Below are 13,502 nucleotides of genomic sequence, written 5' to 3' on the forward strand. Positions count from 1 at the left end.
TTACCGTAACTGGCTGAACCAACCTCTCCCACCTGAACCTGCTTCTGGACTGATGGATGTGAACATCAGTGCCCGGGCCCCACCTCTAATCAAGGATTAGAAGACTGAAAGCTACAGGAGCATTACAAAGGAGATGGTGGGGGCGGGGAGATCCCTCGCCTCTTAAGGGTCAGCTATGCGGATGCCAACACAGGAAGCTAACAAATTCTAGCGCCCCCTCAGCCCCGTTCGTGTGTTAGGCTGGAGCGGGGACCACAGCAGTGCAAGCTGTCTGCCACTTCCTGCCCCAGGCCACCCGGCCCCAGAAGTGCATGAGGCTACCCTGGGACTAGGCAGGGCCAGGCTATGCTCTTGCTCAATTTGCTGCTTCGCAGAGGCAAGGGATCCCCTGGAGCGAATCTGGCCCCCGTATCTGATTTGGCCCCCGATACCTGGCGATGCTCCCCTGCCAGCACAAGGGTTCGACCTGTCCAGGAGAATCGCCTAACGCTGTATGTGCTCATTTCCACTGCTCTGACCCCTGTACCTTCCTGTCATAGAATCATAGGACTGGAAGGGACCTCGAGAGGTCATCTAGTCCAGTCCCTGCACTCATGGCAGGACTAAGTATTATCTGGACCATCCCTGACAGATGTTTGTCTAACCTGCTCTTAAAAAATCCCCAATGATGGAGATGGCCTAGTACCCACACCTGCCTCTCGGCTAGCCCACAGCACTCATGGAAGGTGGAGTGAGCCGAAGACTAGATAGGCTGACACCCAGCTGCTCTTTCCGAGGTTTATTTCAATCAGCAGGTTTTTACACTGGAACGGAGCAAGCGTGGGTGATTGCATGTGTGGTGGTGAGGGGTTCTCTCTGCAGCAGGGGACATACCCTGTGCCATCGCAGTGTTACACTGCTGCTTACTCTGCATCCAACCTGACAGCCCCTTGCAAGAGCACAAGGTTTTAGTGCTAGGAAGGGGCAACAGAGCAGAAATCTGGACATTTTGCACATACACACGCACGCAATGAAGTGCATTTCCACACACATGCAGGCTAAGCAAAAGGCGGCTAAGAAGCAGAAGGCGACTAAGAAGAAGGCTTCACATGGACCCCTGTTTAATTCATTTAATATCAATGTGTGTGCCAGTGTACTAGTAAAAAGGCTGGTGTTTCTAACTGCCAGCCCTGAAAACTCAGCCTGGCTATCTGAGAATCAAGTGGGGGTCGCTTCCCTTCTTGTGCATCATCACCTGAGCTAAAGGTGCTGCAGGCCAACAACACCTGCGCAGCCACCCACTGTCCTCAGAGCATGCCCTCACCTGTGTCAATCCACTGCTTTCCATGTGTTTGCACAGGAGCGGATGATGCACAAAGTACGACAGACCCCTTAGCCCTAGGCTTGCAGAGCCAGCACAGTTCACAGTACTGAAAAGTGGCCAAAGCTTATTTTTGTCACTGAAGTCAGCAGATCTGAGCCTCCGTGATGCACAGGGAGGAAAAGCTGGTGAGTAAGAAGGTGCCAGCATTACGTAGTCCCTTTTCAAAGTAAAACTACATGTTAAAGCTTTGGGGAAAGCCCTGAGCTGCATCTAGAATGGTTACTAGCTCTTCGATAAATCCCCTGAACCTAGCAGCTAGCCAAGCATTCCCAGGTCCGGGGCATTAGAGCACAGGCAAGGAAAAACCATCCTGCAGCGAAATCTCAATCAGGTCCAAGCTGGGGCTGAAGCTCCACTCTCTACCCACCACCTAGTCCAAAAGCAAGTGTGGTAACTCCTGGAGCAACTAACAGCTAATCAAAACCGCCTGCTTGTACCTTTGAATCACAGTCACAATGGAAGAGGCCGATGATATCAGAACACACGGCACCATAATTATATCAATCGCTGTACGTTTTGGCAGACTATTGAATCAAAGTTTACTACAAAATAAAAGTGTCGTTAAACAAGAACTTTACCCTTACAAGGTTCTCGTTCCCCTAGTTAACTTTAATAATATGGTATTCCCCACAGTTGTCTCACCCTATATCCATATTACCGCCTTCCCTTACTTAAAATCTCTCCGTTCAGCATCGCTATGCAAGTGCTGTTGAATATGCTCACTCAGATTGCAACCTGGAGAGATTATTCAACTACCCTGCTTTACTACCCCAAACCAAGGTCCTTGGCATACGTGCTGCGGGGTTTGACCCTTACAGCCATCAGCTGGAAGGATCAGACTGGGACTGACTGCTGAGGTTCGTTTTGAATATTCAGAATGCCAACTGGCTGCAGGCTAAAAAAATAATCCAGGACCAAGCTTTGGAAGTGCCAGTTAGAGTGAATTCAAACTCGCTGGGTGCACTCAGCAGGAAAATGCCTTGTGAAGGTGGCTGGGGACTGGCAAGATGGGAATTTAGCTTCTCTGCAGACACCTGTGATGGAAACCTCGCTATTTCTCAGATCAGGGCGTGGGGGAAACATCATTCAAATGGCCAGAGGGTCGGGGGAGACCAAACCCCACACTCCCGTGGGCTGATCCAACCCTGCGTAGGCTGGAGCGCTGCCTGCTGCCTTTCTATACAAATTGGGCAGATGTTGGGGCTACTGGATGCCCCCTCCCCACAGTTCCATCCTCCACGCTGGCTTAGGTGGGTGGCTACCAAGACTGCTCCTTTTAGCACAGCCCCACTGTGCAGCCTAAATGGCTCTTCTACCGTCAAATCGGAAAGAGGGGGCTGCTCAAAGTGACCCTTGCAGCAGAAATCCACTGAGCGGCAGCTGCTAATCTCAGCAGCTGGAGCTCAGCCAGGCAGCCTGAAGTCTATCGAGTAAGTGACGAGCCTAGAGAGAGTAACGCTTGGCCGTACACAAGACTGGCCCAGGGGTTTATAGAGGGTCAGAATGGCTCAAATGAGAACACGCCAAACATATTGGTGTATTCGAATTAGAAATAAACTCAGTCCAGGATACTGCAGGCACGTGAGAAGCCAGAGGCTATGCTCCATGTGCCTCCTGCAGGTGCTTTTCCCCAACTGATCTAACACCTGCCAGCAGGTCTGGCTAAGTTTGCTGTCCCCAAATGAAGCTCGTTTCCATTTGAAGCTGCATGTCTACACTACTCGCAGGCCAGAAGAGCGGGAGCGAGCTGAGCAGGATGCACTTGGCACTGGCTGGGAACTCAACCGCAGATCAACAGGACATGACTTCGGAAAAAATTAAACAGCAGAAATCTTGGCACAGGAGCCCGACGAACGAGGGGGAAGTGGCAAGGGGAGCCTGCTACACTCAGCACATTTACACAACGGTCTTAGCGACGGGCTCTCTCGGCCACAGGATGCAAAACAAACCTCCTCCGGCCAGCAGCCTCGCCCCGGTCAAAGGGACAGCCCTGTCTCAGCATTCAGCAGGAGAATCCCCATCTGCAATTGCGATTCAGGGGCCTGGGGGCTCTTGGTCGATGATGTAGCAGTGGCAGTCGCTTTACAAACAACAGTGCATCCTCTAAAGGAGGCAGCAGAGATCGGAAACTCTGACTTGCCATTAGTGGGCTATTGCAATTGTGCAGTTATGGGCCAGGGGGGTTATCTTCTACTCTTTTGACACATGGGAATCCCCCTGCATGGGCGTCAGGGTACATGCCTTTTACCGGTGTGGGGCCACATGTGAACCACGAACACACAGAAAGTGACCCCAAATTCAGGGTCAGGAAGGAATTTTCCCCCAGGTCAGACTGGCAAGGACTGTGGGGGCGGAGGGTTGCCTTCCTCTGCATGGATCATGGATTATCTGCTGGGCATATCTCACTAACACAATTTCCTGCCACTGCAGGGACCTTGGGCACTGGGCACCTTGGTCCCTCCAGTTTTCTGCCTGTGGCACACAATAGTTTAGTCTCTTTAGGCTACAATACTCTGGTTTAATTCTGGTTGTTGGACTTGGTGTGGAGGTGGGTGGTGTTTGCTGGCCTGTGATATGCAGGTGGTCAGACTAGATGATCCCTTCTAGTCTTCAACTCCGTGACACAGAGCTAAACCCCAGCTATCTAGCCCAGGCCTGCAAACCACCAACTGCTCTCCCAGTTGGACATCGACACGAGTTCTGGCCATGCAGCCGTCTCCTGCGGTGACCTCGCTCCAGCAATGCGACAACACCTTGTCCTTCCATGACACAAATCAATCGCACATGACTCCTGGAGCAAGCACTGACAAAATCCCCAAACTTGCTGCCAACCTTGTAGCTTGTTACCAAAACAAACACAAAAGCACTTTTCTCAGACTATACAGGTCCTCGTTCCTGCTCGCCTAAATCGAGCATAAATCAGGAGTCACTCCACTGAAGTCAATGGTTTTACACAGTGGGTGAAAGCAGTGTAAAGAAGAGTAGAATCAGGACCCCAAGATTCAGTGTGGTAACACACCCACACTGTCTCTGCTGGGCGCGTACCATCCAACACCATGGACTGGCTTCCTTTCCAGACCAACAGGACTGGCAAATGGAGAAAAAAAAACTGTATTGTGTATTACCTTTTTTGGCCGTTTCCATTTCTTCCTCTGTCCAGCGAGAACTTTCATTCATCTCCAAAGAAGCTGAAAAATAAACAGACAGAACCAAGCGGTCACGGCGAGAGGGATTTGAACGTACGAAACACAGCAACTGAGCCAGAAAATCTCAGGAGGGTTACTGGCGCCCAAATGCCAGCCACTCTGATCAGAATACACTGGACATGGATAACGCCTTTCATCTGAGCATCCCAAAGTGCTTCACAAGCCTCCGTGCCAGGCCCAATATCACCGAGCCAGCATAGTATCCGTCACACCGATGGAAGGTCTGAGTGGAAGGTAGCTTTGGGCTGGGAAAACGAAGCTAGCCCCCCTTAGGGAAACTGTGTTTTGCCAATAATATGTTGGTCCCACTCGCCCTTGTCCCGCAGAAAAAAGGTGTGACGTAGTTACTGATTTTATTCTAATTGTGTGGAGAGGTGTCGTCGCCGGGGGTGGCAAGAGCTGAGAACTCAGACCGGCTGCAGGGCCGTGGTCATCTCAACAATACTGATCAACCCCCAGGGAGCGGAGAGTCAGTAGGGGGAGCCAGTCGGTAGCAAATCTGATGCACTTAGAGAGATGGTGCAATACCCAGGCGATCAGAGATTTCCAGAGACTGCATGCAGCACCTTGGGCTACATCGGATTCACTTTCACACCCGACAAGAGCCTCGGAGCAACAGCGAATCTCAGGAGGCCTGGATGCAACCCGTGCCCTCCAACCAGCACAGTAAGAGATGGGTGCCGGTTATGCCCACCATTCACTTATATTCCCCACCCCCATGCGCCATGTGGGCCTGAGTAATGTATTCACTGGCAGCCTGACACACGTGAGCAAACCCTACAACAACAAACTACTATGTGAGTCAGAGACAGAAAACCCCCAGTAAGCAAACAGATTTCCATTTCAGCTGCCAACAGGCAGAGCATTATTTCAACACCGAGGAGAGAGGTTTTGACCATGTCCTTTTAAAATGGAAACTAGGCCGACAGGCTAGGTTAAAGGACAGTGGTGGGGAGGAGAAGCAGCATCTCCGAGAAGCTTGTAAAGGCTCTAGGGCTCTGGAGGGGGAAGAGTACAGCTCTGATGCCCACAACCTGTTAAGTACCAGGGCCTGGGAGTGAGAAAAATGCATCTCCTTCACAGCTGACTGCACCAGATTGCAGGTGTCGCCTCGTGGAAGTCACCGCAGGTCATTTCCTCCATTAGAAATATAGTCCCCACAGAGATCCAGCCGGCACATGTTAGCTCAGCTGGTAGAAGAAATCAATACCTAGGAATTTTCTTTCCCCCTCCATGGGCAAATTCAGGGCTTCAAGATTTATTTGCTTTAAGTATCCCAAACACACTTGACTAGGCATTTAATTGAGTTTTAATAAGATTGTCAGTGTATGTTAAATAAATGTCAGATAAATGGCCTATTGGGTTTGATTAATGATATTTATTGAGGTTGAGCAGTTACGTAACAGATGTCTACTGGGAGCTGCAGCGTGCTGCAGCTAAACCACAGTATGGGGGTTTTGGTTTGTTTTTTAATGTTCAATGGGACTTTAACATGCAGTAACTGTCTTCGCCAACCTACATTAAATCACTACTGGGGAGACACAAAGTGTAACTGATTGCTTCGGCATGCCAGTGACATCAGCCCATTTCCTTTGGTCACTTTACTATTGTCAGCTGGCTTTTCTCCCCGCTTGTGATTCCACTGGAGACCTCTGGAGGAAACATGCTACCTAAATGACTGGGCTTATTCCCTACCGCTACTGGCACAATGCCTAAGCACCCCAAACAGGGCCCAGGGCCCCCCCGTGCTAGCACTATACACACACACAGACAGTCACTGCACTGGAGAGCTCACAGTCAAGGGTTTAGACAATACTCAGCCGGTGAATCAGACACATTTGCAGACCTAATTTATACTAATAAAGACACTGCTTTCAGTAAGGAAATTCTCCAATAGACAGGTATGGATCAATGTTTCTTTAGTATTTGCTATAGGGAATCGGGCAAATACTGCAGTCAGTGTATCGAAGACAGCCGTGGATAGTTCCCAAGGGAAACCACCATCTTTTTGTCAGTCATAGAAGGAAGGGAAAGATAGACACCATCTACCATTGCCTGGATATGGCACGTTTCAACACTTACAAGCCCCCATGTGGCTGGCAGTGGAAGCTATCACCTTTGTATGGATCTCAGCTGCATGCAGGATCCTTGTCTCCTGTCATTCCAAACTAAGGGTTACGCTAGCCGTCTGTCCATGAGTTTTAGGGTGAGATCAGTTTGACTTCTCTCTCTTATTTCTGACAACACCACGGGCATCGCCCTGCCAGCCTGAGATGCCCTCAAGTCTCAGGAAACATAATGGCACTTTCAGGATGTTCCGGGGTTGTTGTATTGGGTCCTCTCCTTTGAAATCACTGCACACGTGTTTGCCCGGCGGGGAGGTTGGCTGAAATGGGGCAGGGAATCAGAGCTGCGTCGAACAGGCTAGCCTAGCAAGTAAAGTCCCAAGCGCAGACAGCGTGGGACAGAAAGCAATAGGGGTAAGGGATGTGCTGAGGATCTCCTACTCTGGAAGAAATATGGAATCACAGGCTATAGGTAGAGAGTTGTCCCAGCCTTCCCCTCACCGAGCTATCATGTGTGGTGCCCACAAAAAGGCAAGGAAGGAGAAGCCTGGCTTTCCAACACCACGGTCACTGCAACAAGCTGCATCAGAGCCGTCGCCCATCCCTACTGCTTCTGAGACCAGGCACCCCACAAACTGGAGGGAGCGGGGGCCAGGGCAGGGAGCCAGTGACGCCAAGCGAGGCCCCCGGGCAGGTGCAGCGCACTGTGTCTCTGCTGGCTGTGGAGCTCTCAAGGACAGTCTGAGCCTGCCTCAGGGCACATGGTGAAACACTCCGCCAGCCAGACTCCCAAGGATGGCCTCGCACTCAATAGCCACCGGCAGTACAGAGAGGCCTGCATGAAGATCTGCACGGCTTTGCTGAAAATGGCACAATTCCCTTTGACTTCCTTCGGGGCTTTCCAGCTGAGGTTCCACGTGACGCAAACCTCACCTGGTGAGACACAGGCCTGGCCCTCTGAGATGCCTCCTGTCCAGCTGGATGAATTCCACTGGGTAATCCTGAGGTGCTGGTGAAACATCGCTCCCACTCCTCAGGACAGGAGGAATTTTAAAGAGCCAGGGCTGTAGGACAGGATTATCATCCTCCATGTCCAGATAGAGAAACTGAGGCACGGTGACGTGTCCCAGGCTGCCCAATGAATCAGTGACAAAACAGAGGCGAAACCCAGCAGCCTTTGTTCCCAGCGCCTTCCCTCCACCCAGCTGGCTGGACTGATACAAACCCCTCCTCCCCACCTTGGGTTACGGAGGCTTTGTGCCCAGCAGGTACATACCCAGCTCTGTGTTCTGCTGAGGAGCGGCTGCCTCCTCGTGGTTGGCCTCGTTAGCCATGGAACGGGTGATGCGGCCTTTGCGCCTGCCCTGACTGTTGGCGGTTTTACGCCCTTTGGAAGCGACGGCTTCTTTCTCGTCGTTATCCTCCCCGGACGTGTCGTCATTCTTCTCCCTGCAAGAGCGGGGAAATCACTGGGTGATGGGATATATTTTGGGAGTTTGCAACGAGGGCACTTTGCCTGACTTTGGGTGGGTTGGGTTTTTTTTTTTTTTTTTTTTTTTTGCAGATGGTTGCAGTTCCAAGAGTGTGCAGAGACCTGACAGAGACAGGTTTAATGCTGGGCCATTCAAATTTATCATCGCCTCCTCCTCATTTATCTTCTTGAAAGGGACCTGCTGGTAAATGTTTAGGCAGCCTGGATATAATGAAGCCAGATGTTCTCCTAAGCCAAGTATTAAGCCCATTACAGATAGCTAGCAGTCTGCCTGCCAACCTTTCCCAGCAACAAATCCGGCGTTCCCTGCTAAGCCAGGCGGTGCCAAGCACGGTTATAAAACTGGTCGAATCCCTTGAGCTGGAAGATCTCACATCGACAGCAACACCGCTAAAGGTGAAGCTCTATGCTCCGCTGCATCCTGAGTTCTGCTTTGACTCTAGGAGGCTCAGCGATATCTTGCAACAATAAAACAAACCCTGGTATCAAAGCTGCTTCATGGACTGATCGGCTTTATAAAGCAAGTCAGTGATTTCATCTAGGCTCTCCAGGGATGCGGGGGAAGAGGGGAAATCTATAAACGAATAGACTCGCTCCTTTGCTAGCAGCAGGTTTAGCCTGCTCTGTGCTAGGAGAAGAGAGGGGTACACGCAGCACATCCAAGGTAACCTGCAAAAGGATCACCCAATACTGGGATCAGAGCCCAGATTCTGCTGGATGCACTTCAAAGCATTGACCACTCTCCTCCCCCCCCCCAGTGCGGTTCTCCTTAAGGAGGGAACATTGAGATGATGCATTCCCAGCCCAGTGCACACTATGATCCCTAGGGGCGCGGAGCGGAGAGAAAGGAGAAAACTTGCTTACTTTGTCAGTTCTTCTTTGTCGTTTTCTGCTTCCTGTTTGTCTTCCTCCTTCTCTGCCTCCTTCTCCTTTTCTTTCTCTTTTTCATCCTTCTCCTCTTGGCTGCTACGGGGCATCTGCTGCTGCTGCTGCTGCTGCAAAACAAGGGACAATAATAAAAAAAAAAAAACTGTTGAGGCGGATAAATCTCAGCACCTGGACTAAACCAAACAAGCGCATTTAAACAATGCTGAAGGGGCTGACCGAGAGGGGAAACGAACAAAGTGCTGCTTGAGCCACGGGGTGGACATCTGCAGTCAAGGGGCAGGCAGGGCTGCTGCAGGCCAGTGGGTCAGAAAGCTTAATGCAGAGATCAGAGCCCGTTTTGGGTCTGTGCTTGGGGACCTGATCCAACTCCCATGAAGGTGAATGGAAAGGCTCCCACTGGCTACAGAAGCGACGAGGCTGCAGAGGCTACAAACGACGCAACCCGTTTCAGGGCAAGTGACGCAATGAATACTATGCAGGAGAAGTAAACCTGACCCCTGATCACCTGGAGGAGACTCAGCACAGCTTGACAGACACTTCATTTAGAAGCCGTTACTCCCATCTGCCCCAAACACTGCTGGGTGTGAGGCACCCACCTGTCTTTACCCTCCTTTAAGAGAGTTTGTGCAGGTGCCCATCAAAACTCTATTGGCACCGCCCCCCTCCCAGGCATTTCATGTTACCAAACGGGAGCTTTTGTAAAATGATAATAATGATGCTGGGTTCCATTTTGCAGCTGCAGGAAGACAGCACGGGGGAGGCCCGATTCCTCAGACCTCCTTCTGGCTAGCATCAAATGAAAGGAATTCCACAGAGATGTAGAAATTAGAGACGGAAATGATTTATTAAGCCATGCAGCTCCCCAGCTAATACAGGACTGTTTCCTATAGTAAATCCACTGGGGCTTGGCCAGCGCAGCTTCCCTGGGGAAAGGATTCCACAGGCTGAAAAGAAGAAATCTCAAACTGAATTGATCCGCAGAAGGGCTGATCCCGGATGACCTGTGCGTCCTGCTTGCAGCTGCTAGGAAGGTGCTTTATGGCAGAGGTGTGCGATTTGATAGCACACTCCAGCGTTGCCCGTGAACACAGATCTCCCGTGCACCAGCGTTCTGCGCCAAGTGAACTCTTGTGCCCCAAAGGGTTAGTGCTAACGGAGACGCGCAGAGCTATCGAAATGGGCTACGGGAAGCGACAGGAAAGCATCGTGTTCTTTCAGGCCTTGATTCGGCAAAGTACTGGAGGCACGTGCTTCACTTTAAGGATGCGCTCACGACTTCAGCGCCTCTCTTTCTATTTGTGTAGGTTCAAATGGCACAAACCAAATGGCAATCGTAAAGAGCGAGCCTGATTCTCCACTGCCTGCTGCCCTACGCTGGCATCTGCGCTTGCACAACGGGAGCGTGAAGCCCAGCCAGATCAGAACGGCAGCCTTTCACGCCCGCGGGGCACTAGTGAAAATGACGACACGAGGCATGAAGCAGCCAAGAATCGGACGTAGTGACGGGAGAACTTCGAAAGGGTTGGAACCGCAGTTCAGAGAATACCCAATTGCTTTTCAAACCTTCCTCTGATCCGCCAGAAGCTCTGTAGTCTGCAACAGGGCCTGCAACAGGCTGTCTCAGGAGATTTCTGGGGCAGGTAAACCTAGCTTAGCTGGAAGCCTGGGTTCTCAGGACTGGCAAAAGTAAAACGTCTCTAAGTATCAACCGCTTCCGACCCTGCAATGAATTCTGCATGGGCAGCCACTGGGCCTGTGTAGACATGGAGCTCCACTCACGTGGTACTCACTGCAGAGGGGCGGGATCTAAAGGGTTTATATCGAGATCTGGGGATGGACACGGTGCTCCTCCCTCCGGGGCGAGGGAGCCCCCTGAAAGGCAAGAGACGGTCTCTCGACCCAATTCACACAGCTGCTAGATGAATCAGGCAAGTTCAGAGAAGCCGTTCGGGTATTTAAATGCCGCATCATCAAATCAATACAGGAGATTTAGACTCGGACATTGATGCAAGTGTAAATAACGAAGCCCTACAAGCAAGTGCTTCTGCGCCTGCAGAGTCAAGCCAGAAAAATGCCCTTGTCTAGCTAGATCCCCAATGCACGTCCTCATTCATCCAAAAGATCACACTAGAGGAACTGCTGCCAATGCATCTGCATGGACAGGAAGCAGCAGTGGAGGGCGTTAGATGGCAGGAAATCGGGGGCGGGATCTTTCAGACCTCATTGCGGGTTAGCGAGAGCAGCCTGGATGGGGCTAAACTTAGTGCCATTCATTAATAATACTAACTAATGCTAATAATCTGTTGCATTCGTTTCAAGGAGGCTGCTGCAGAAGTGGAATCCGATGCTCACGAGTGCAAAGCACTCTCTGCTTGCTGTCCTCAGGAACACCAAGAGACAGTTTTGTTGCTGGCAGCAAATACAAGCTACTTGCTGAGTAACCGCTACTAGGTAGCCACATGCGTCTGCGAGAGCACCACTTGTAGCCATGGAGGCAACGCACCTGAAGGCACGGAGGACCTCTCGGGAGGTGGCAACTGCACCACTTTATTTGGCTTTTCAAAAGCGCTTGGTTTAAACACAAATCCTGAAATAAAACTGAAATGCAAACACAGCAGCTACTGTTCTTCCTCCTGCTCCTTTGATGGCCTCTTGGGTTTGCAGGAAGCGTTCTCACGGCTAAGAGGAATCTCCCAACCTCCATGGACCCATGTCTCCAGAATGCGACGGGTATGATTTACGCCCACCAAAAGGTTCAGCTCGGACTGCAACCCTCCCTCTAACTCAGCTCCTCCTCCCTCACTGGCCTGGTCCCACCCCCTCTACACAAGCAGGGTCAAATATTACACATGCTCAGTCCCTCTCCTGGCACTGCGGCAGAGAGGCCAGATTTCCCCGCTACCCACGGGCAGGTGGTTAAGGAGGGGAGCAGAGCTGCACGAGGATCAGCGAGGATCATCCTGAACACAGCACATGGCAAAGACCAGGCTGACGGGGAAGGAGCGCACAACACAACCTCCCTGCGTTGCACTAATGCTGCCCTGAACTCCGTGACACTTTCTGAGTCACTGACGCGGTTCGCCAGTGAACTCCGGAGCTTGGGTTCGGCTCGGACAAAGAGCCACAAGATTAGCAAGACTCCTGAGCTTCGAAGGGCGTGATGGTCTCCTGAGGAGAGGCGTCTGGGTGGGGTGGGCTAGGCTTCTCATTTGGTCAGATCCGGCACATTCCCTCCCTATTAACCATTTCAGCAACGAGGCCCAACGGGTTTTAGGAAAAAAAAACCTTAGGCTTTTTTCAACCCTTTTTACTGCACTTTCCAGACCTGCCTCCCTCTCCCTCGCAATGGGCTGAATTACACCGCGTGACGACAGCCCAGGACGTGCAGATGCCAGTGAGCGTGTAAAAGGCCGGGGCGGGGTGCCCCTCGCAGCTTCACCCCCGCTTGGGGTGAAAGTTTTGAGCAGCCACTGATATTCCCCCCCCCCCCCGCCATGACTTCCCAGCGCTCCCCCGGAGGGCCTGCTGCAGCGCTATCCCACTGAACCTGTGCCATGGTGTCCGAGTGCTGCCAGGACCCCGGGAGCATGCGGTGAACTAGACGAGGCCGCACGCTCCCCCTTTGCTGCTCGGCCACCAGGCGAGGGGGCGGGGTGTGCTTATTTGGGGAGCTATTGTGGGAAGGCCAATGAAAAGCGGGGCCTTGTGTTTTTAACACCAGCCAGCCACAGCGGGCGTTATGTAGCTAGGCGTGCTCCCAGGGCTGGGTCAGTAGCAGATCCGCACTGCCAGCCGGCTCTGGCTGCCCCAGCATCTCCTCACCATCTTCCTCCCCCTGCCCTGTAGGGCTACTCAGGACTGCTCCACTCTCCGCCCAGAGTCACAGAAGCTTTTGGCAGCCCACAGCCCCTTGCACTGAGGAATCACCTGTCCACTCCTCCCTCCAGAAGGGATCATGGACACTCCTCACTGCCTGGGGTGGTGCAGGCAGGAATTCTCTAAGACAGCCAGGAGAAGGCCTGCTCTGCCCTGGTCACACAACCCTAATTAACCTCCAGACCGATGGATTCCTTCGTGGTTTGTGGGCTTTGGGAAACAGGCCTCTGTGCAGCAGATGGAATTCAGGATGCAGAGCAGAAGGCGCACTAGCTGCCACGACGTCCAAGTGCCCATCTTCCACACTGAGGTCAACGATTAATCGAGTGATCCAGGAGACGGATCACCGCGCAGGCTAACAGCCCCTCCCTGCCAGACGGGTACAGGCCCTAAACACGCCTGTGACCACAACAGCAGCAAATTGCCTCTTATTCCTGCAAAGACGCCAGCTTCTCAGTTCGAAGCCTCACTGATAAACGCCCCAGTCAGTGTGCGGCGAGCTACAGTGTCCCTGCCCTCCTGCAGCCTTCCCCCCACCCCATCACTGGTTCCCCTTTGCTCAGGCCTGGCCTACACCTAGAACTTAGGCTGACCTAACTACACTGGACGGG

The 13,502-nt window shown here is 52.1% G+C and overlaps 1 protein-coding gene across 1 annotated transcript in view; it reads right to left on the reverse strand.

Moving 5' to 3' along the window:
• Positions 1 to 13,502, reverse strand: part of NCOR2 (nuclear receptor corepressor 2) — a 392,352-nt gene that overhangs the window by 89,796 nt on the left and 289,054 nt on the right. The window contains exons 15-17 of the mRNA XM_024196814.3: positions 8,992 to 9,122; positions 7,912 to 8,084; positions 4,489 to 4,551 (exon numbers count right to left, since the gene is read on the reverse strand). Of these exons, the coding sequence (XP_024052582.2) occupies positions 4,489 to 4,551; positions 7,912 to 8,084; positions 8,992 to 9,122 (367 nt within the window). The remainder of the gene's footprint in view (positions 1 to 4,488; positions 4,552 to 7,911; positions 8,085 to 8,991; positions 9,123 to 13,502) is intronic.

The sequence above is a fragment of the Terrapene carolina genome, unplaced genomic scaffold, assembly GCF_002925995.2.
Source record: "Terrapene carolina triunguis isolate 2854851 unplaced genomic scaffold, T_m_triunguis-2.0 Scaffold234, whole genome shotgun sequence".
NCBI lineage: Eukaryota > Metazoa > Chordata > Testudines > Emydidae > Terrapene > Terrapene triunguis.